The sequence below is a fragment of the Chiloscyllium plagiosum genome, unplaced genomic scaffold (genome assembly GCF_037043375.1).
Source record: "Chiloscyllium plagiosum isolate Xiang-an unplaced genomic scaffold, Cpla_swu_hap1 HiC_scaffold_5, whole genome shotgun sequence".
Lineage (NCBI taxonomy): Eukaryota > Metazoa > Chordata > Chondrichthyes > Orectolobiformes > Hemiscylliidae > Chiloscyllium > Chiloscyllium plagiosum.
In genome coordinates, this window is record NW_028270143.1 from 84,847,125 (window position 1) to 84,871,047 (window position 23,923).

The 23,923-nt window shown below is 41.2% G+C and overlaps 1 protein-coding gene across 2 annotated transcripts in view; it reads right to left on the bottom strand.

The window, feature by feature from the left end:
* The window catches only part of dnajc1 (DnaJ (Hsp40) homolog, subfamily C, member 1), a 253,728-nt gene that overhangs the window by 10,217 nt on the left and 219,588 nt on the right, over positions 1-23,923 (bottom strand). For both annotated transcript variants that reach the window (XM_043690433.2, XM_087987390.1), the window contains exon 10: positions 7,083-7,131. In XM_043690433.2, the coding sequence (XP_043546368.2) occupies positions 7,083-7,131 (49 nt within the window). The remainder of the gene's footprint in view (positions 1-7,082; positions 7,132-23,923) is intronic.

A 23,923-nucleotide genomic window follows, 5' to 3' on the forward strand; every position in this document is an offset into this window, starting at 1 on the left:
GGATCAGTGGTGCTGGAAGAGCACAGGAGTTCAGGCAGCATCCGAGGAGCAGTAAAATCGATGTTTCGGGCAAAAGCTCTTCTGGATCATTTGCCCAGGCCTCTCCATTAGTGGCCCAGTAACAACCATAATGTTAAAATATCCCCAAGTGTATATTGTGGACTCAACATTTTAACCATATAAATGAATAATTTATGTGAAGAGCATTATAACTGTAGATCCAAGTTTGCAGATGACACTTAGGTGGCACAGTAAATTTAACAGATGGCTAACTTAAAAAGGTATATCGACAGTTGAAGTGAATGTGCAAAACAACAGATGAAGGTCTACATTGGCAAGTGCACAGTCACCCACTTTGGATCCAAGGAAAACCAAATGGGAAGAGTTTTTAAATGGCACAAAACTAAAACGTGGAGAAGCAACTGAATTTATATATCCACATACTCAAACCTAGAGGACAGCTACAAAAAGTAATCCATAAAGTTAACAGAATGCTGCTCTTTACTATAAGGGGTGGCAGGACACAATGGGAAGGAAGTTATGCTTCAGTCTTACAGAGGTTTGAGCATTCGCCACCCGGGGTACTCAGAAATAATCACAAATTAAAAAAGGAATAACACGAACTATTTTCCTTCTATTATACCAAGTCTTCAAGTTTTAAATTATGGCGGGAGGTTGCATAAGCATGAAACATGGCTTGGAATTCCTTGATCTCAGAAGACTTTTAAAATGATAAAGAGATTAGTTAAGAATAAATACAAAGCAACTGTTTTGTTTGGTAAGAATCCAAAACACCGAGGGCAGGAGCCTTTTATGGATATACCCATTTCAAACAGGTACGCTATTTTGGAAAATGTAGGGGGTGATGGATTCTCAGGGGAACGTAGCACGAACAGCCAAGTTTCTGGTATTGAGACTGGCTCGAATGCAACGAAGGCTACGTCAGATTCCAAGAGATCAATTATGTTCGGGGTTTCTGTAGTCCGAGGTACAGACAGAAGTTTCTGTGGCCAGCAGAGAAAAATCAGAATGGTGTGTTGTTTCCCTGGTGCCAGGATCAAGGATGTCTCAGAGGGTGCAGAATGTTTTCACGGGGGAGAGGGGCCAGCAAGAGGTCATTGTTCACATTGGAACCAACGATATAGGAAGGGAAAAGGTTGAGATTCTGAGGGGAGATTACAGAGTTAGCCAGAAATTTAAAAAGGAGGTGCCCAAGGGTAGTAATTTCTGGATTACTCCCAGTGCTACGAGCTAGTGAGGGCAGGAATAGGAGGATGGAGCAGATGAATGCATGGCTGAGAAGCTGGTGTATGGGAGAAGGATTCACATTTTTGGATCATTGGAATCTCTTTTGGGGGAGAAGTGATCTGTACAAGGAGGACGGATTGCACCTAAATTGGAAAGGGACTAATATACTGGCTGTGAAACTTGCTAGAACTGCTTGGGAGATAGTGAAGAAAGAGATCAATCTGAGACTGGTACAGTTGAGAACAGAAGTGAAGTGAATCAAACAGTCAGGGTCAAGGTAGGACTATTAAATTAAACTACATTTATTTCAATGAAAGGGGCAGAACAGGGAAGGCAAATGAACTCAGGGCGTGGTTAGGAACATGGGACTGGGATATCATAGCAATTACAGAAACATTGCTCACGGATGGGCAGGACTGGCAGCTTAATGTTCCAGGATACAAATGCTACAGGAAGGACAGAAAGGGAGGCAAGAGAGGAGGGGGAATGGCGTTTTTGATAAGGGATAGCATTACAGCTGTGCTGAGGGAGGATATTCCTGGAAATACATCCAGGGAAGTTATTTGGGTGGAACTGAGAAATAAGAAAGGGATGATCACCTTATTGGGATTGTATTATAGACCCCCCTAATATTCAGAGGGAAATTGAGAAATAAACATGTAAGGAGATCTCAGCTATCTGTAAGAATAATAGGATAGTTATTGTAGAGGATTTTAAACTTTCCAAACATCGACTGGGACTGCCACAGTGTTAAGGGTTTAGATGGAGAGGAATTTCTTAAGTGCGTACAAGACAATTTTCTGATTCAGTATGTGGATGTACCTACTAGAGAAGGTACAAAACTTGACCTACTCAGGGCAGGTGACTGAGGTGACAGTGGGGGAGCACTTTGGGGCCAACGACCATAATTCTATTTGTTTTAAAATCGTAATGGAAAAGGATAGACCAGATCTAAAAGTTGAAGTTCTAAACTGGAGAAAGACCAATTTTGACGGTATTAGGCAAGAACTTTCGAAAGCTGATTGGAGGCAGATGTTCGCAGGTAAAGGGACGGCTGGAAAATGGGAAGCTTTCAGAAATGAGATAATGAGAATCCAGAGAAAGTATATTCCTGTCAGGGTGAAAGGGAAGGCTGGTAGGTATAGAGAATGCTGGATGACTAAAGAAATTAAGGGTTTGGTTAAGAAAAAGAAAGAAGCATATGTCAGGTGTAGACAGGATAGATCGAGTGAATCCTTAGAAGAGTATAAAGGAAGGAGCAGTATTGGATGTGGTGGAGGCTGGTACAATTGCAATATTTAAGAGGCATTTGGATGGGTATTTGAATAGGAAGGGTTTGGAGGGATATGGGCTGGGTGCTGGCAGGTGGGACTAGACTGGGTTGGGATATCTGGTCGGCATGGACGGGTTGGACCGAAGGGTCTGTTTCCATGCTGTACATCTCTATGACTCTATACTTAAGATGGAAATCAGGAGGGCAAAGAGGGGTCAGGAAGGCAAAGAGGGGACATGAGATAGCTTTGGCAAATAGAATTAAGGAGAATCCAAAGGGTTTTTACAAATATATTAAGGACAAAAGGATAACTAGGGAGAGAATAGGGCCACTCAAAGATCAGCAAGGCGGCCTTTGTGTGGAGCCACGGAAAATGGGGGAGATATTAAATGAATATTTTGCATCAGTATTTACTGTGGAAAAGGATATGGAAGATATAGACTGTAGGGAAATAGATGGTGACATCTTGCAATATGTCCAGATTACAGAGGAGGAAGTGCTGGATGTCTTGAAACGGTTAAAGGTCGATAAATCCCCAGGACCTGATCAGGTGTACCCGAGAACTCTGTGGGAAGCTAGAGAAGTGATTGCTGGGCCTCTTGCTGAGATATTTGTATCATCGATAGTTACAGGTGAGGTGCCAGAAGACTGGAGGTTGGCAAACGTGGTGCCACTGTTTAAGAAGGGCGGTAAAGACAAGCCAGGGAACTATAGACCGGTGAGCCTGACCTCAGTGGTGGGCAAGTTGTTGGAGGGAATCCTGAGGGACAGGATATACATGTATTTGGAAAGGTAAGGACTGATTAGGGATATTGGATTAGTGGTGCTGGAAGAGCACAGCAGTTCAGGCAGCATCCGAGGAGCAGTAAAATCGACATTTCGGGCAAAAGCCCTTCATCAGGAATAAAGGCAAAGAGCCTGAAGGGTGGAGAGATAAGCTCGAGGAGGGTGGGGGTGGGGAGAAAGTAGCATAGAGTACAATGGGTGAGTGGGGGAGGAGATGAAGGTGATAGGCCAGGGAGGAGGGTGGCACAGTGGTTAGCACTGCTGCCTCACAGCGCCAGAGACCCGGGTTCAATTCCCGACTCAGGCGACTGACTGTGTGGAGTTTGCACATTCTCCCAGTGTCTGCGTGGGTTTCCTCCGGGTGCTCCGGTTTCCTCCCACAGTCACAAAGATGTGCAGGTCAGGTGAATTGGCCATGCTAAATTGCCCGTAGTGTTAGGTTAAAGGGGTAAATGTAGGGGTATGGGTGGGTTGCGCTTCGGCGGGTAGGTGTGGACTGGTTGGGCCGAAGGGCCTGTTTCCACACTAAGTAATCTAATCTAATGTGGGCGGCACGGTGGCACAGTGGTTAGCACTGCTGCCTCGCAGCGCCAGAGACCCGGGTTCAATTCCTGACTCAGGCGACTGACTGTGTGGAGTTTGCACGTTCTCCCAGTGTCTGCGTGGGTTTCCTCCGGGTGCTCCGGTTTCCTCCCACAGTCCAAAGATGTGCAGGTTAGGTGAATTGGCCATACTAAATTGCCCGTAGTGTTAGGTAAGGGGTAAATGTAGGGGTATGGGTGGGTTTCGCTTCAGCGGGTCGGTGTGGACTTGTTGGGCCGAAGGACCTGTTTCCACACTGTAATCTAATCTAATCTAATCTAATCTAATAAAATAGGCAGGTAGGACAAGTCATGGGGACAGTGCCGAGCTGGAAGTTTGGAACTAGGGTGAGGTGGGGGAAGGGGAAATGAGGAAACTGTTGAAGTCCACATTGATGCCCTGGGGTTGAAATGTTCCGAGGCGGAAGATGAGGTGTTCTTCCTCCAGGCGTCTGGTGGTGAGGGAGCGGCGGTGAAGGAGGCCCAGGACCTCCATGTCCTCGGCAGAGTGGGTGGGGGAGTTGAAATGTTGGGCCACAGGGCGGTGTGGTTGATTGGTGCGGGTGTCCCGGAGATGTTCCCTAAAGCGATCTGCTAGGAGGCGTCCAGTCTCCCCAATGTAGAGGAGACTGCATCAGGAGCAACGGATACAATGAATGATATTGGTGGATGTGCAGGTAAAACTTTGATGGATGTGGAAGGCTCCTTTAGGGCCTTGGATAGAGGTGAGGGAGGAGGTGTGGGTGCAGGTTTTACAGTTCCCGCGGTGGCAGGGGAAAGTGGCAGGGGAAAGTGCCAGGATGGGAGGGTGGGTTGTAGGGGGTGTGGACCTGACCAGGTAGTTACGGAGGGAACGGTCTTTGCGGAAGGCGGAAAGGGGTGGGGAGGGAAATATATCCCTGGTGGTGGGGTCTTTTTGGAGGTGGCGGAAATGTCGGCGGATGATTTGGTTTATGCGAAGGTTGGTAGGGTAGAAGGTGAGCACCAGGGGCGTTCTGTGATTAGGGATAGTCAACATGGCTTTGTGCGTGGGGAATCATGTCTCATAAACTTGATTGAGTTTTTCGAAGAAATAACAAAGAAGACTGATGAGGGCAGAGCAGTAGAAGTGATCTGCATGGATTTCAGTATGGCGTTCGACAAGGTTCCCCATGGGAGACTAATTATCAAGGTTAGATCTCATGGAATAAAGGGAGAACTAGCCATTTGGATACAGAACTGACTCAAAGGTAGAAGACAGAAGGTGGTGGTGGAGGGTTGTCTTTCAGACTGGAGCCCTGTGACCAGTGGAGTGCCACAAGGATCGGTGCTGGGTCCACTACTTTTTGTCATTTACATAAATGATTTGGATGCGAGCATAAGAGATATAGTTAGTAAGTTTGCAGATGAGCAGATGACACCAAAATTGGAGGTGTAGTGGACAGCAAAGAGGGTTACCTCAGATTACAACAGGATCTGGACCAGATGGGCCAATGGGCTGAGAAGTAGCAGATGGAGTTTAATTCAGATAAATGTGAGGTGCTGCATTTTGGGAAAGCAAATCTTAACAGGACTTATACACTTAATGGTAAAGGTCCTAGGAAATGTTGCTAAACAAAGAGACCTTGGAGTACAGGTTCATAGCTCATTGAAAGTGGAATCACAAGTAGATAGGATAGTGAAGGCGGTGTTTGGTATGCTTTCCTTTATTGGTCAGAGTATTGAGTACAGAAGTTGGGAGGTCATGTTGCGGCTGTACAGGACATTGGTTAGGCCACTGTTGGAATATTGCATGCAATTCTGGTCTCCTTCCTATCAGAAAGATGTTGTGAAACTTGAAAGGGTTCAGAAAAGATTTACAAGGATGTTGCCAGGGTTGGAGGATCTGAGCTACAGGGAGAGGCTGAACAGGCTGCAGCTGTTTTCCCTGGAGCGTCGGAGGCTGAGGGGTGACCTTATAGAGGTTTACAAAATTATGAGGTGCATGGATAGGATAAATAGACAAAGTCTTTTCCCTGGGGTCGGGGAGTCCAGAACTGGAGGGCTAAGGTTTAGGGCGAGAGGGGAAAGATATAAAAGAGACCTAAGGGGCAACCTTTTCATGCAGAGGGTAGTACGTGTATGGAATGAGCTGCCAAAGGTGGAGGCTGGTACAATTGCAACATTTAAGAGGCATTTGGACGGGTACATGAATAGGAAGTGTTTGGAGGGATATGGGCTGGGTGCTAGCAGGTGGGACTAGATTGGGTTGGGATATCTGGTCGGAGTGGACAGGTTGGACCAAAGGGTCTGTTTCTATGCTGTACATCTCTATGACTCTTTTGACTCTAAGAGGGTGTAATCTTAAAATTAGGCCTTAAGCCATTCAAGAGTGAAAGCAATGACATTTATAAATCTAACAGTTGGTCATGACAATTCTGCAAAAGTTTTTAAGGTTGACATAAAGCATTTCCACTTGTAGAATAGAGCAAAACTACAGTCCATCAATACAAGATAGTCACCAAGAAATCAAATAGGGAATTATGTAGCCAGAAAATGGAATACACTACTTTGGGAGTATTTGTGAAAATTACAATTAGTACAGTTAAAGTGAATCAAGAACAACATGAGAAGAAAGGAATAAACAAATAACTTAACAGCATTAGACGAGGAAGATGAAGTGGAGCAGTAACAGTAGATTGGAATGGGACAGCGGAATGATCTATTGCAGAATAAGAGAAATGGGATCAAGAGTAGACTCTCCTGTGCGCTGCTATGTAATTCGATGCAAGATTTAACTGTCCAAACAAGGGTTACTGGAAATCTGCAGTTCTCCCCACCAAGATGTTGTCGTCTGCATCATTTAAAATATCAGAGTAGAGAATGACAGACCTTAATTAAGCAAGGGCACTACGGGTTATGGATCAAAAGTCGGATAAATGGAGTTGAGGTAATCCAAGTGCATGATGCCAACAGCTCAGAACCATAATGCTCAACTCCAATATCAATGTTCCCGATTATTCATAATTCTTCAATAACAGATGCTATAAGAGTAAAGGAATGTGCAATCACTTTTGGAACAGAAAGTAAGTGTGTTATGACAAGTTTCCAGACTTCATCTGGCTTGGAAGCAGGAAAATTAGATGATGTTTTTATGGATATAAAGTGAATAGTCCCAAATCCAGCAAGAAATTGTATTATGATGTTGAGAAGGCTTAAATGAAGAATCCTCATACCTGGTGTGCTTGAAACAAAATCTTTGACTTGTTTAGCTTTTGTGGTAACCTATATTAGAAGAAAAATACACCGTTTACTCCTCACACAGCATTTAATTATAAAATTCAGCCATTTGACGTCACAAGTTTTTCAAACTTACCAAAAATAAAAGCTGTAAACCGCTTCAATTTTCATTATATTTTAGATTTTCATTTTGTGAATGTTTTGGTCATCTACATTAGCAATCTGTCACATGCTACCACAGAGCTTCCAAAGTTGTGGTCATGAGTTTTGAGGTAGCAACAGTTGGAATTTTGAAAGAGTTATTACAGCCATTTCTGCTTTAATAAATCCCTGCTCTTTCGGTTCTTCCTGAGGGACCATGACAATTTTCAAGCCTTGAAATGGTGCAAAAGGTTGGGAAGCACCTCTTTGTGACCATACCGAAGTTCACAATCACAAAACCTCTTTCAGACCTAATTCACATCAGATTTCATTTATGTTGAGATTTTTGAAGGGAACATACACCTTAACCTTTATGACCTCATTTGCCTATTGCACGCTGCCTGACCAAACTTGGTTTCAAACCGAACAGCCTGTCCATCAGGAAAACTAGCTGTCCCCACCTCCCAACATGATGCTGTATTTACAAAGTACCTTGACATAATAAAACATCCCAAGTTGTTTCACAGGAACATTATAAAACAAAGTGTACCAAACACGAGGTGGTATTAGGTCAAATGATCAAAACTTGGTCAAAGAAACAGATTTCAAGCAATATCTTCAAAGAGGAAAGCGAATTGGAGGGAACCTCCCCCAGAGCTCGATACCTTGACAACTGAAGGCATAGCTTTCATGGTTTTTCTGCTGTTTAAAGGAAGTGGGCATTGTTGGCTGGGCCAGCATTTATTGCCTATCCCTTGTTGTCCTTGTGAAGAACTGCTCTCTTGAAACACTGCACTCTATTTGGTGTAGGCAGACTTTCAATGCTTTAAGGGTGGGAATTCCAAGATTTTCCCATAGCAATTTGGAAAGAATGACAATATATTTCCAAGTCAGGATCGTGAGTGACTTGGAGGGGTATTTGCAGGTAGTGGTAACCCCTTGCATTTTTTGTCCTTGCCTTTCTAAGTAGTAGTGGCCACATGTTTGAAAGATTCAATTAGAGAGCCTTAGTGAATTGCTGCAGTATATCTTGTATATGGTACGCATTGCTGCTACTAAGTATCAGTGGTGGAGGGAGTGAATGTTTGTGAATATGGTGCCAATCAACCAGGTTACTTTGTACTAGATGGTAACAAGCTTCCGCAGCTTGGTCAGCTATGGTCAGAGGTTCATCGTGGTGTAAAATATCACCTTGAGATTGCAAACACTATTTTTAGCTTCAAGTGACTGATGCAAACTTTGGAAAGGAAATGAAGTTTGTCATTGGCTTTGAAATAAATTGCGAGGCATTCCCAATTCTTAGTTTCTGCTCATCCAATATTGGATGTCAGATAAGCAGCATGATTATTTAGAGACAGTGGAGGGGAATAAGAGAGGTCGGTTGTAAGTTAAATACGGGTGGCGTCAGGGTAGACATGAAAATTGAAGCTGGGTTTTCAGATGTTGCTGCCAAGATAAATACATCTGATGAGAAATATGAGGGATATGATTGAGAAAAGAGAGCCTGTAGGACACATCTAGAGTGGACAGCAGAAATAACAAAAGATAAATTTGATGGTGGATGATTCTCTGCTTAGAAGATTAATAAGAACTAGACCAAACTAGGTTGATTTGCAGCTCACACCTTGTCAAGAGCAACGAGGGCTGGGCAATAAATGTTGGCCCAGCCAGCAACATCCACATTCCATGAATGGATATCAAAAAATGCTGTCCCACCCAACTGGACAATGAAGAGGCAGCATTGGGAGGAGATTTGGTTAGCTGTTGAAGGATGAAAAGGGATAACTTACCTTCAACACAATCACATGGGATGCCATTTGGCATTTTCAGTTACTTTGGCTGGAATAGAAAACTGATTATATACCTTCAATCATGGAGTTCCAGGAAAAGGAGTTACATTTTCAAGGGCTCAAGAGGAAAGGCAATTTAGAGATACAATTTAGTGGAAGTTTGCAAGGACTGAGCAATGAAGATTTTTTTTTGAGTGACGACTGTAGATTTCAAAATGAGCACAGTGCCTGAGAAGAGAGAACTAGTAACAATATCAGCTAACATGAGAGTCAGGTTAAAAAAAAAGTGAACTGAACCAGGTCAGTGGGAGGAGGATTGGGGAACTAGAAGATGGGCTTCATGGATAACAGGGTGGATGTACAAGGGAGGGAAAGAAAAGATTAGGAAGGGAAGACATGAAAACAAGGTCAAGGAAGAAATGAAGAGAGAGAGAAGGTAATTTAAGAAATGGGACTTGAATTTGCAGGTCATCTTAAAACAGCACCTCAGAGTCCAGTACATTCTGCACTTGAGAACAAGTCTACATCTTGAGGTCAAGTTTGTGCAGTGGACCTCAAAGCCATAACCTCTGACTCAGAGTCCAGCAATTGCTACCACTGAGCCACAACTAAAGACAATATTTACATTGAACTTTCCACAGAATCATTATGTTCCTTCTTAAAGTATCTTTTACATAGGAGTAGTTGTAAGAATCTTAAAATGAACATCCAGCAATTATAAATCATAATATAATGCATTGCATTTAACTGTGATAGAAATTGTACATTCACCACATTTCAAGTGAAGTTTAATTCACAAGCTATGCAAGGTTTGAAACACTGAAGCCTTTAACAAGTTTAAGATTAAACAGTTTCAACAGCAATTTACACAACTGTTTAAGTTTTAAAAACAGAAGATTATAATTCATTAAAAACATAAATTCCTCCAATACATACATTCAAAGAATGTTCAAAACCTATTCAACTGTCAAATAGCATTTCATAAATCTCAAAGGACACTGTATTCAAGATTTATTTTGAATGAGTTCCTTTCTGTAATATTGCAAACATGACATTGATGAATGTACTCTTTTTCTGCATTCCAACACTGCTCTGGCCTACTTAGTCACATTGTGCAAAACAAAATCTGATATAGTCCAAATTTCATTCCAGAGTGACTCACATAAAAGTGTCTTGGAGAACATTTAATGGTCAACTTTACTTGTTACAGTGGTTTCGTTTCTTCCACAAATACATGGAATTTCCATTAAATACCAGTAAAACAGAAGTCCTTAGCTTGTCTGCATTTATATGCCTTGTCGGTCACTAAAAATTCGTTGACTATGGATAGCTGATATACAAAATTCTAGATAGTATTTTTCTTTGATTTCTTTTGCTATGCATATAAAAGCCACATGAATCAGTATTTTCCAACCTGTTTGGTTCAAAGCCAGTTAATCATTTCATCTTTTTTAAAAAAAGGCACATGGGATAGCTTATCTAACTTCAGCCCTTCTGCCGCATGCTGTCAGGCTCCACACTAATTAGAAGGGTCTGCTAGCATCAACCCACCTGTCTGTTGTTTTGTTTCCGACCTGAATCTCTTATCCACATAGACAGTAAATCCCCTATCAACTTGCTATCAAAGTCTGAATACAAGAGATTAGTGACCGCAGAGGAAAAGGGAATCAGTTTACATGCCCAGAGTTGAATGCATGATATTATTTTACAAATAAGCCATTCAAGCTTTTCCTGCCTTTAATTTAGCACTCTGATGCTTAATAATCACATCACAATCTCGTCAGCCTGGCAGTCAGTTAACTTCATGTATTTTTCCTTCAGAATAACAGGTCAGCTGTTTGTCGTACACCACAATACAAATGATAGTAGGACTAGAACGAGAACTAAGCCTGAAGCTACAAACAAAACCTGAAAAATGAGTCAAAGAGCAGATGTGAGGAGGCAGAGAGTGAACACTGATTCAGGTAACCAAGTCAAGCAACTAGGAGTTCTAACTGGAATGAATAAACTAGCCGAAGTGAAAAGCTGAACAAGTGTATTTCACACATCAATTTCACGTTAGACAATTCATTATATTTTTGACTTGTATTTCCTGTATGAAACTAATGCTCAAAACGAAATAGCTGGCCAGCACTTTGAACATTAACCCGATCATAATCGCAGTTTAAATGAAAGAATAATTACTTGTAAAGGGATGTGCTACAAAATGAAGAACACTGCTGGCATTTTAATAGTTATACACATAAGGCTGGTACAAATATTTTACAACTAACAACAAACAAACTAGACGAGTTGAATGTTTTGATCTCTACATCTTGTTTGACCATTAATTCATCAACAGCTCTGCAATACTGCCTCCTCGACGCCAATTTAACTTTTCCACTGTTAAATCCTTTAAACATGCTTTTGTTCATTTCCAAAACTTTTCAATGTGATCTTTAATAGCTTCTCATCTTTCACCCATGAAACTACTGACCATATCATGCAGAACACAAAAACCAGCCTCATCCATCACCACCACTTTACTAACCTTATCACCCCATCCTTTCTTAATTCATTCACAAGACATGGTCATGGCAGGATAGGCTAGCATCCTTCATTGTACTTACTTCAAGATGCCTCGTCCGTATTCATATATCCCTTCATACGCGTGTTCATCATGTTTCTGCAATCTGTTTCACTTCTGTATCCCATCTCAAATTATATGTTCACCGACTCCAGCCTCCTCCGAATCCACTCTTCCTTCAACTCACCAGTGACGGCAATATCTTCAGCTATCTCAAACCAATTGAGAACACCTCCCTAACCTCTTCTTTGAAACTTTCTCCCTCAACTTGAAAAAATCTGGTTTAAACCCCTTGTATCTTTGTTTCTGGCTTTGCATCTACGTGCATTACTTTTTGATGAAGCACTTTGGGATATTTTCCTTCCAAGGATTGTGTCAAATAAATGCAATTCATTGTTTGGATTACAGATGGACTGCTAGAGTAAAATGGGCAGGTTTTCTTTCATTCCAGGAAATTGCATATCCAAGGTAACAAATATTCAGGCTTTTTAACAACTGACTATTAATCTACATATTCTTTTTGCTCCCGCTTTATTTCTGCAAGATCAACTTTGGCCTCTCCACAATCTGAATATGCCTTTACTGTATTAAAACCAAGATGCATTGTGGAAGACGTGCATTTAAAGGAGCATCCTAAAAAAGAAAGACGTAAACAGATAGAGAGTTTTAAGTATGGAATTTTATAGTTGAAGCCCTGGATGGTTGATTGCAGTTGATAATGGTGACGGGGCAGGAAAATGGGATGGACAAGAGAATGGAATTGGAATAGAATGCAGAGTTCTTGGAGGGTTGTAGGACATTAAGGGATAGGGAGTAGTAAGGCAATGAAGTGATAGGAATACATAGTTCAGCACTCATTCACATTGCAGAGCCAGAAAAAAACACAGCTGTTCGATGAATCGGACTTGATGCAAGTTAGGAGAGCGCAGTGTTTTGAATAAGTTGAGATGTGCAGCAGCTTGGCTAAGACAGAGGCGAAGGCAGATAATTATGGAAATATAAATGAGTAACCTTAAGTGAAGGAAAGAATAAGTGATCAACAGCTACTCTGCTTAGGTTCCTGAATAAATTTATCAAGTGTTAGCCAGGCCAATAGACATCACAATTTCAGAAAATCATGGAGATAGGGCTTTGTGAGCATGTAGGTTGTGGGTGAGTAGGGGAACAGCAGCCAGAACATGTGGTCCCACTGAAGTGAAGTTTAAAATAAAATCAGGATGAAATGAAGGAACAGAAGTGTAGGCTAACGAACTGGCAAAGTATGATAGGAGTGGTGGAAAATATACAGAGAAGTTAGAATCAGAGTAAGGCATAAAGTCAAAGCTTACAAATCTTTATCTGAATGTGCACAGAGTCTTTATAACAAGACAGAGGAGTTAAAGACACAAACAGAAATAAATGAATATGACTCGATAGCTATTACAAAAATGTGATTGCAGGGTCAAGAGGACTGGGAACTCAATATTCAAAGATCTTTGACATTCTGGAAAAATAGACAAAAAACAAAAGGAGGTGGAGTAGTGTTATTAATAAAGGAAGGTATCTGTGTGGTGGCAAGTATTGATACAGGTGCAATAGGTCATGAAGCTAATCAGCTTGGGTGAAAATAAAGAATAGCAAAAGGAAAAAAAATCACAAGTGGGAGTCATGGGCAGGCCCCTCTTCACTATAGGGCGAAGTACAGCATAAAGCAGGAGAAAATGGAGGCATGCAAGAAGGGCACTACAACAGTCATGGGTGATTTTAATCTGCATATTGGCTGGACAAATCAGATGGGCAAGGGTAACAAGACAAGACAATTTGTAGAGTGCATCAGGAATTGTTTCTTAGAGCACATCCTATCCTGGAACAGGTTATTTTAGATTTAGTAATGTGTAATGGGTAGGATTAATAAGGGTTCTTGTAGCTCATGATCCTTTAGAGCAATATTTTCTTCAAGCTGCATGCACTCCAGTATTTGAGTACAGACCTTGGAGGCCCAGGCAGTCAGAAAAAAAATGAGAAAACACTGCTCTTGGGGGAGGGGAGGGGGTGGGGAGGGGAGGGGGTGGGTAGAGTGATCACAACACTTTGTCTTCCCTGAAGGACATTTGAGAGCCAGATGGGTTTTTCCAACAATCAAAAATGGCTTCATGATCATCAGTACATTCTTGATTTCAACACTTTTTTTTAAACTGAATTCAAATTCCACCATCTGCAGATTTCAAACCTGGTTCCCAGAGCATCAGTTGAGTTTCTGGTCTAACAGCCCAGGGATAATGCCATTAGGCGATTGCCTCCCAATCTATGGGATAAGCAATTTTTAAGCAGATATTTCATAACACTCAGCAAAGATTTATTCTAGTCAAAATGGACTTACTGAGAAGGATGAACCACCTGTGGTTAACATGAGTGGTCAAGGAGAATATCCAATCAAAACCTAAAACCTATTAAGTGGCTAAAACTAGTGGTAGGCCAGAGAACTGAGGATTTTTATTCTTTGGGAACAAGTGGTGGATGACTAAAAAGCTAATAAAGAGGGAGAAAATTGATAATGAAAGTGAATTGGCAAGAATGATAAAAACAAAAAAACAATAGCTTCTATGGGCATATAAAAAGGAGTAAAGTTAGCACGGGTCACTTGGAGAATGAAAGTCGGGAATTGATGACAAAGCACAAGAGAATAACAGATAATTTAAACCAATCTTTTGCATTGGTCTTCATGATGGAGAACCCTGTAATCTTCCCAAAGATAACAGAAAAGCAAGCAGCTAATGGGAGGAAAAATCTTACAACAGTCCTTAATGCAAGGCACAAAAGTTATGAAAAACTAACAGAACTAAAGGTAGACAGGCTGCTGGGACCCGATGGCCTGCAGGCAAGGCTTTTAAAGAAAGTGACTGCAGAGATCGTGGAGGTATTGGTTGAAATATTCAACAACTCACCGAATTCTAGGAGGGTTCACACGGAAAGGGAGACAGAAAGCAGGAAACTATATGCCAGTTAGCCTAACACCGACTGCTGGGAAAGAAAAGGACACAGTTTATAAAAACTTAACATGAATAAGGTTAACATGGTTTGGCAGATTCCCTCTATTTAAAAATAATGGATATACTGATATTGGAGATAGTTCAAAAAAAGATTCAGAAGGTTGGTTCATAGGATGAAGGGGACTGACTTATCAAGAATGGCAAAACAGGTGGGGCCTTTATTCATTTGAATTTAGAAGAATGAGTGGAGATCTTATAACATACAAGATTGTGAGGGGGCTTGGCCGGGAAAATGTTGAGAAAATGTTTCCACTAATTAGGGAATCTCAAACTCAGGGGATATGTTTTAAATAAACATTCTGAAATTGAGACATGAAGGAATTTCTTCTCCCTGAAGGTACAGAATGTCTCAAAGTCTGTTGAGTTGTGAGGACTAGATCACTTCATTTAAACAGGAGTTAGGTAGCCTTTTGAAACTTCAAAAAGTTGAATGCTGTGAGGAGCTGGCACAAAAAAAAAGGAGTTAACACCTGGGGCAGATCAGCTAGGATTATATTGAACAGCAGTACAGGCTTGAGGGACTGAATAGGCTATACCTGCTCCTATTTTTTATGCCCTTATGATGCAATGGTTTTATTACTTAACTCATTAAAAATTCAACCATATTAATAATATTAATTCATAACCAAATCAGATCCATTCTATCAAGCTTATCCAAAAAGTAGCTGAACTCTACAGACCTAGAACATTTGTGGTTAAATCCCTCCTCTGCAATAAGTTAAATGAATTAAGACAGGGCTTCCCCAAACAGGGTGGAAGCTGATACTCTGAGTTGCAAGTTCTATGGCACCAATTGCGATTGCAAAGCTGCCCCTGGTTCACATGGGTCTTTGAACATAGAACATAGAAAAGTACACACAGAACAGGCCCTTTGGCCCACAATGTTGTGCCGAGGTTTAGTCCTAATGTAAAATATAATAACTTAACTTACGCACCACTCAACTTACTGCTATCCATGTGCATGTCCAGCAGTCGCTAAGTGTCCCCAATGACTCTGCTTCCACCACCACAGCTAGCAATGCATTCCACGCATTCGCAACTCTCTGCGTAAAGAACCTACCTCTGACGTCTCCTTTATACCTTCCTCCTAATATCTTCAAACTATGACTCCTCGTACCAGTCAATTCTGCCCTGGGGAAAAGTCTCTGCCTATTGACTCTATCTATGCCACTCATTATCTTGTATACGTCGATCAGGTCTCCTCTCTTCCTCCTCCTCTCTAGAGAGAAAAGTCTGAGCTTATTCAACCTTTCTTCATAAGGCAAACCCTCCAGTCCACGCAGCATCCGGGTAAACCTTCTTTGCACCCTCTCCAAAGCCTCTGTATCTTTCCTATGGTAGGGCGATCAGAACTGGACACAATATTCCAAGTGTGGTCTCACCAGGGACTTGCAGAGCTGCAGAAAAACCTTGTGGCTCTTAAACTCGATCCCCCTGTTAATGAAAGCCAAAACACCATATGCTTTCTTAACAACCCTATCCGCTTGGGTGGCAACTTTGAGGGATCTATGTACTTGCACACCCAGATCCCTCTGTTGCTCCACACTGCCAAGAATCCTGTATTTAATCCTATATTCAGCATTGGAGTTCGACCTTCCAAAATGCATCACTTTGCACTTATCCAGGTTGAACTCCATCTGCCATTTCTCAGCCCAGCTCTGCATCCTGTCTATGTCATGCTGCAGCCTGCAGTAGCCCTCGATACTATGGACGACACCTCCAACCTTTGTGTCATCTGCAAATTTACCAACCCAGCCCTCAACCTCCTCATCCAACTAATTTATAAAAACTACAAAAGAGCAGAGGCCCAAGAACAGAGCCCTGCGGGACCCCATTCAACACTGACCTCCAGGCAGAATGCTTTCCATCTACAACCACTCTCTGCCTTCTGTCAGCCAGCCAATTCTGAATCCAGATAGCCTAATCTTCCTGTATCCCATACTTCCTGACTTTATGAATGAACCTAACATGGGGAACCTTATCAAGCGCCTTGCTGAAGTCCATATACACAATATCCACTGCTCGACCTTTATCAACCCATCTTGACACCTTCTCAAAGAACTCAATAAGATTTGTGAGGCATGACCTGCCCCTCACAAAACCATTCTGTCTGCCTTTAATCACACTATGCTTTGCCAAATAGTCATAAATCCTATCCCTCAGAATTCTTTCCAAAACTTTGCTGACCACAGACGCAAGACTGACTGGTCTGTAATTGCCAGGGATTTCCCTAATACTCTTCTTGAAAAGAGGAACAACATTCGCCTCCTTCCAATCCTCATATCATTGCAATTACAGAAACATGGCTCAGGGATGGACAGGACTGGCAGCTTAATGTTCCAGGTTACAAATGCTACAGGAAGGATAAAAAGGGAGGCAAAAGAGGAGGGGGAATGGCGTTTTTGATAAGGGATAGCATTACAGCTGTGCTGAGGGAGGATATTCCTGGAAATACATCCAGGGAAGTTATTTGGGTGGAACTGAGAAATAAGAAAGGGATGATCACCTTATTAGGATTGTATTATAGACCCCCTAATAGTCAGAGGGAAATTGAGAACTTGTAAGGAGATCTCAGCTATCTGTAAGAATAATAGGGTCGGGGATTTTAACTTTCCAAACATCGACTGAGACTGCCATAGTGTTAAGGGTTTAGATGAGAGGAATTTCTTAAGTGCGTACAAGACAATTTTCTGATTCAGTATGTGGATGTACCTACTAGAGAACGTGCAAAACTTGACCTACTCTTGAGAAATAAGGCAGGGCAGGTGACTGAACTTTCGAAAGCTGATTGGAGGCAGATGTTCGCAGGTAAAGGGACAGCTGGAAAATGGAAAGCCTTCAGAAATGAGATAACAAGAATCCAGAGAAAGTATATTCCTGTCAGGGTGAAAGGGAAAGCTGGTAGGTATAGGGAATGCTGGAAGACTAAAGAAATTGAGGGTTTTGGTTAAGAAAAAGAAGGAAGCATATGTCAGGTGTAGACAGGATAAATCGAGTGAATCCTTAGAAGTGTATAAAGGAAGTAGGAGTATACTTAAGAGGGAAATCAGGAAGGCAAAAAGGGGACATGAGATAGCTTTGGCAAATAGAATTAAAGGAGAATCCAAAGGGTTTTTACAAATATATTAAGGACAAAAGGGTAACTAGGGAGAGAATAGGGCCACTCAAAGATCAGCAAGGCGGCCTTGGGAGCCACAGAAAATGGGAGAGATACTAAATGAGTATTTTGCATCAGTATTTACTGTGGAAAAGGATATGGAAGATCTAGACTGTAGGGAAATAGATGGTGACATCTTGCAATATGTCCAGATTACAGAGGAGGAAGTGCTGGATGTCTTGAAGCAGTTAAAGGTGGATAAATCCCCAGGACCTGATCAGGTGTACCCGAGAACTCTGTGGGAAGCTAGAGAATTGATTGCTGGGCCTCTTGCTGAGATATTTGTTTCACCGATAGTCACAGGTGAGGTGCCGGAAGACTGGAGTTTGGCAAACGTGGTGCCATTGTTTAAAAAGGGCAGTAAAGACAAGCCAGGGAACTATAGACCAGTGGCAGATGGAGTTTAATTCAGATAAAATGTGAGGTGCTGCATTTTGGGAAAGCAAATCTTAGCAGGACTTATACACTTAATGGTAAGTCCCAGGGAGTGTTGCTGAACAAAGAGACCTTGGAGTGCAGGTTCATAGCTCCTTGAAAGTGGAGTCGCAGGTAGATAGGATAGTGAAGAAGGTGTTTGGTATGCTTTCCTTTATTGGTCAGAGTATTGAATACAGGAGTTGGGAGGTCATGTTGCGGCTGTAGAGGACATTGGTTAGGCCACTGTTGGAATATTGCGTGCAATTCTGGTCTCCTTCCTTTCGGAAAGATGTTGTGAAACTTGAAAGGGTTCAGAAAAGATTTACAAGGATGTTGCCAGGGTTGAAGGATTTAATCTATAGGGAGAGGCTGAACAGGCTGGGACTAGATTGGGTTGGGATATCTGGTCGGCATGGACAGGTTGGACCGAAGAGTCTGTTTCCATGCTGTACATCTCTATGGCTCTATGACTAATATCAGTGCGTCCAATTTCTGCTACAAACTCCAATCCCTGGCTACTAATTCAATCCCTATGGGAACATTCCAAGATTAAATAAAACTAAACTGTTGGCAGCCTTAGTGATATACTTTATTCCAAGATAATGACTTAACCACATATGCTAACCAAAATGAAGATTGCCTATTACTACTCAATAACACTGCTTGACTTCGCCCCTACTCAGATCATCCACAGCTAAAATCCTCAATAATGTGATACCTTTAGACTTACCTATTCCAATGCAACCCTGGCTGGTCTCCTCCTCAACCCTCTGTAAATAACATGTGAACAGTGGGGTTTTGCAGGGATCAGTGTTGGGACGGCAATTGTTTACCACATATATTAATGACTTAGGAGGAAGTGAATGAAGTTACAGATGACACAAATAAGGATGGAAAGGCAGGCTAGAGAGGGTTACAAACAGTTTACAGAGAAATATCGATAGGTTAAGAAAGTGGGCAAAAACTTGGCAGAGAGTATAAAGTGAAAACATTTGAAGTTGTTCATTTTGAAAGGGAGAATAAAAGAACAAGATTATTATTTAAGTGTAGAAAATTCAATGTTGCAGCACAAAGACTAAGCTTTGTTTTGTGCACAAATAAGCCTAACACACAGGTGCAGCAGGTACACAGTAAGGTTAATGGAACGTTAGTTCTTATTTCAAGGGGCTTGGTACAAGAGTAGGGAAGTCATACTATGATTGCACCAGGTTCTGGTGACACGACATCTGGAGCGCAGTTCTGGCCCCTTTATATAAGGAAAGGTATCATTTCATTGGAGGGAGTTCTGGGAAGGTTCATTGGTATGATCCCTGGTACTCTGCTCACTGGACTTTGGAATGAGAGATGATCTCATTGAAATATATAAGATTTTTTAAGGGGCTTAATGAGGTAAATACTAAAAGGATGTTCCCCTCATATGAAGGCCTAGGAGCAGAAGCATAGCTTCAGCTTAAAGAGGTGTGAACTTAAGACTGCAATGAGGAGGAATTTCTTCTCTCAAAAGGGTTGTCTCTCTTCGGAAGTCCTTACTACAGGCAACTGTGGGAAGAGTCCTTGTGTATACTTAAGGCTGAGATTCTTGATTAGTAAGGGAATCAAGGGTTAGAGGGAAAGGGCAGAAATGTAGATCTGAAAAATGTTGGATTAGCCATGATCCTTTTGAATAGTGAAGTAGGCAAAAGGGACTAAGTACCTACTCCTGTTCCTATTTCTTATGGGTCTTTCAAGCATTGGGATCCATGATAAAAAGATAAGTTGATGGGAGGATACAAAGATTCTACAAAACAATATAAATCGGTTAAGAGAATGGGTATTTTTAAAAATTATTTGTTCATTAGATATGGGACAATGACTAGGCCAGCATTTATTGCTCATCTCTAGCCCCAAAAGAAGTTAAGAGTCAAATTCATTGTTGTGGGCCTGGAGTCAGAATTAGGACATACAAGATAAAATGACACATTTTCTTCCCTAAAGGATATTATTGAGCTAGATGGATTTTCATTATAATTAGTGATTACATCATCACCTTTAGGCAAGCTTTGGATTCCAGATTTCATTTGAGTTCAAATTTCAACATCTGCAGATGCATTATAATGCAGAAATCTGTGAGATTATCTACTTTGGTGGGAAGAATATAAAGCAAAAGTTATTTAAATTTAGAAAAAGTAAAGAACACTATGATAGAGGATACGTGGTATCTTCGTACATGAATCATAGAAGGTTACCATGCAGGGATAGCAATTAATTAGAAATGCAAATGGAAAGCTGGCCACTTTTGTTAAAACAAAGGATGACATGGTGGCTCAGTGGTTAGCACTGCTGCCTCACAGTGCCAGGGACCCAGGTTTGATTCCTGCCTCAGGTGACGGTCTGTGTGGAGTTTGCACATTCTCCCTGTGTCTGCATGGATTTCCTCTGGGTGCTCCAGTTTCCTCCCACAATCCAAAGGATATGCAGATTAGGTAAATTGGCCATGCTAAATGGACCATTAAGTTAGATGCATTGGTCAGGGGTAAATATAGGGTAGGGGAATGGGTCTGGGTGAGCTACTCTTCGGAGGGTTGGTGCGGACTTGTTGGACTGAAGGATCTGTTTCCATATTGTAGGGAATCTGATCTAATCTAAAAAGGGAATAATGTACGAAAGTAGGGAAATCTTGCTTCAATTGAAATGTTATATTGGTGAGAGCATACTTCAAATACTGTGTGGTTTTACATAGAAACTAGGAAATAGAATCAGGAGGAGACCATTCAGCTCCTCAACCTTGCATCACCAGTCAACTCAATCATGGCAAATCTTTTATCATGACATTAATTTTCCACAGTAATACCTTACGCCTTAATGTCTTTAATAGCTAGAAATCTATTGCTCTGTTTCTTGAACAAATTCAATGACTTAGCCTCCATAGACCCATCTGGGCTAGTTGATTTGGGGCAGCACAGTGCCTCACAGCATCAGGGACCGGGTTCGATTCCAGCCTCGGGTGACTGTCTGTGTGGGGTTTGCACCTTCTCCCTGCGTCTGTGTTGGTTTCCTCCGGGAGCTCCAGCTTCCTCCCACATTCCAAAGATGTGCAGGTTAGGTGAATTGGCCATGCTAAATTGTCCATAGTGTTCAGAGATGTGTATGATAGGTACATTAGTTAGGGATAAACGTAGGAGGAACGGATCTGGGTGGGTTACTCTTCGGAGGGTCGGTGTGGACTTGTTGGGCCGAAGGCACTGTTTCCACACCGTAGGGATTCTAGATAAAGGAGAGAAAATCTGTCCACAATACCCCAAATTCTAGATAGACATATGGACTAGAGAATTACAAAGACTGACCGCCCCCAATGAAGAAATTCCTTTCATTTTAGGCTTAATTGGCCTCCATTGCATTAGTTTTGTCTCCTAGCTCCATAACCTTAGCCAAGGGAAACATCCTTCTTGCATCTATCTTTTGGAACACAAAATTTGCATGTTTTGATCTTTTGACAAGTATGTTTGCATTGGAGGCAGCTAAGAGCAGGTTCACTGGGCTAATACCAGAGGTGACAGGTTGATATCTTCTGAAGAAAGGTTAGGCAATACTCATTGGAGTTCATCGCATTGTATATAGGTGTTTTCATGGAAACATAATATTTGGAGGTTTGACAGATTAGACATTTAAAAAAAAAATCATCTGGTAGGTGAATCGCGAATAGAGGGCACAGTAAGGGGTCTCCCATTTAAGAGAGAGATAAAGAGGATTTCTTCTCTCATCGGGTACTTTAATCTTTGGAATTCTCTTCCATAAAAGACCTGTAACTTTGAATATATTCAAGTCTAAGACAGGTTTTCGACTTGGAAGAAATCAAAAGATTTTGGGGGTGGAGTGGGGCAGGGGGAGGCGGGATGCAATTGGCAGGTGATTGAGAGCACAGACGTGATCTTTTTGAATGGTGCCACAGACTCACTATGGAGAATAGCCTACTCCCACTCTTATGTCACAACTATTCACCAATGAGTAACTTAGTCACTGACCAACACTGACTCCAGTCAAGCATCATCTTGAATTTAAAATTCTCATCTTGGTATTCAAATCCCTCCAAAGCATCATCCATTCCTTTCTCCATTATCTTCATCAAACCAAGGTACCTACGTTCATCCAATTCTGGCCTCTTAAACATCCCCACTTTAATTCCACACTATTGGTGGCCATGCATTCAACTGACTAAGATGTTTTTGGATTAGCAATGCACACAGAATCATAGCACAACATAATTTCAATGTTTTCAGGAGTGAAGAAAATATTTTTTAAAAGCATCTCCGACATACTGAACAGATATATGCCCTAGAAACATATAAATCATTACAGTACTTAGTATTCTCCCAAATTTTACTTTTAAAAGCAATATCAGTAATGGAGATAAGTCATTTGTGTACTTAAGCTTTCTACCTAGCAAGTCAGTCACAAAAATGTGTGAAAGGTACATTGTTTAAACACAAAGAAATACAATTTAAACAGACATGGAACTTGGGAAAGTACAAGTAGCATCTTTTAAAAGTGAGCTACTAAAAACAAGACCATTTCATGCTACAAGTTGCAACAATCCCTTCTGTATAATGAAACATTCTCAAACAGTAATTTTTAAAATTTTTTTACATTTTATAATTTTAACAACATTTGCTCAGAAATGAATATTTTTGTTCGTGATTTATTACACTAATTATAATAAATTAAATTTAGCCAAGATAAATTGACTGTGTTTGGTAGCTATTTAGCACAAAGTTATTCCATAACTAAAATTCCACAACCTCCTTTTCTCAATTTAAATATTTCATTTTCAATTGCAGATTTCAAATATTATGTAAAGGCTACTGTCTCACTAACAAACTATGAAGCATTATAAACGAAAAATTAGAACAGGCAATTTTTACTTTTGCATTAGATTAGATTAGATTACTTAGTGCGAAACAGGCCCTTCGGCCCAACAAGTCCACACCGACCCTCCGAAGAGCAACTCACCCAGACCCATTCCCCTACATTTACCCCTTCACCTAACACTATGGGCAATTTAGCATGGCCAATTCACCTAACCTGCACATCTTTGGACTGTGGGAGGAAACCGGAGCACCCGGAGGAAACCCACGCAGACACGGGGAGAATGTGTAAACTCCACACAGACTGTTGCCTGAGGCGGGAATTGAACCCGGGTCTCTGGCACTGTGAGGCAGCAGTGCTAACCACTGTGCCCTGCTATAAGCTTTAAAATTTATAATCTATATTCAAGAACAGGGAATCATTGATTGATTTAGCAATTAAGTACAAGTTTCCTTTAAAAAAGTGAAGGAAATCCAACAGATGATTCTCACATTCTGAATCAGAGCAAAAAAGCTTTAGGTGCGTGACACAATTGAAAATATAGAAATCTATAATTCTTGATTTGTCAGCTTTTAAATTGGTTTGTTTAACTGGACTAAATGCCCTGAATGGCCCAGCTTCTGAAAGAACAATCAATTTGAATCCTTGGTTCCCAGACATTTATATAATATTCAAGAAGTAATAACATATCAAGAAATAACTTTGCTTATTAGATTTATGCACTCTTTACTTAAAAATGGAATATATAGTTTCATTTTGGGCATGAGAGCTTTGTCTTTATCAAATCAATGTTAATAATTCACAATCAGAAACATCTGTTGAATTTTGCCAATCAATCTGTAATTATAATAGTTTGTCTGGATACCTTAAAATATAAATTGCCTTCCTAACCCAA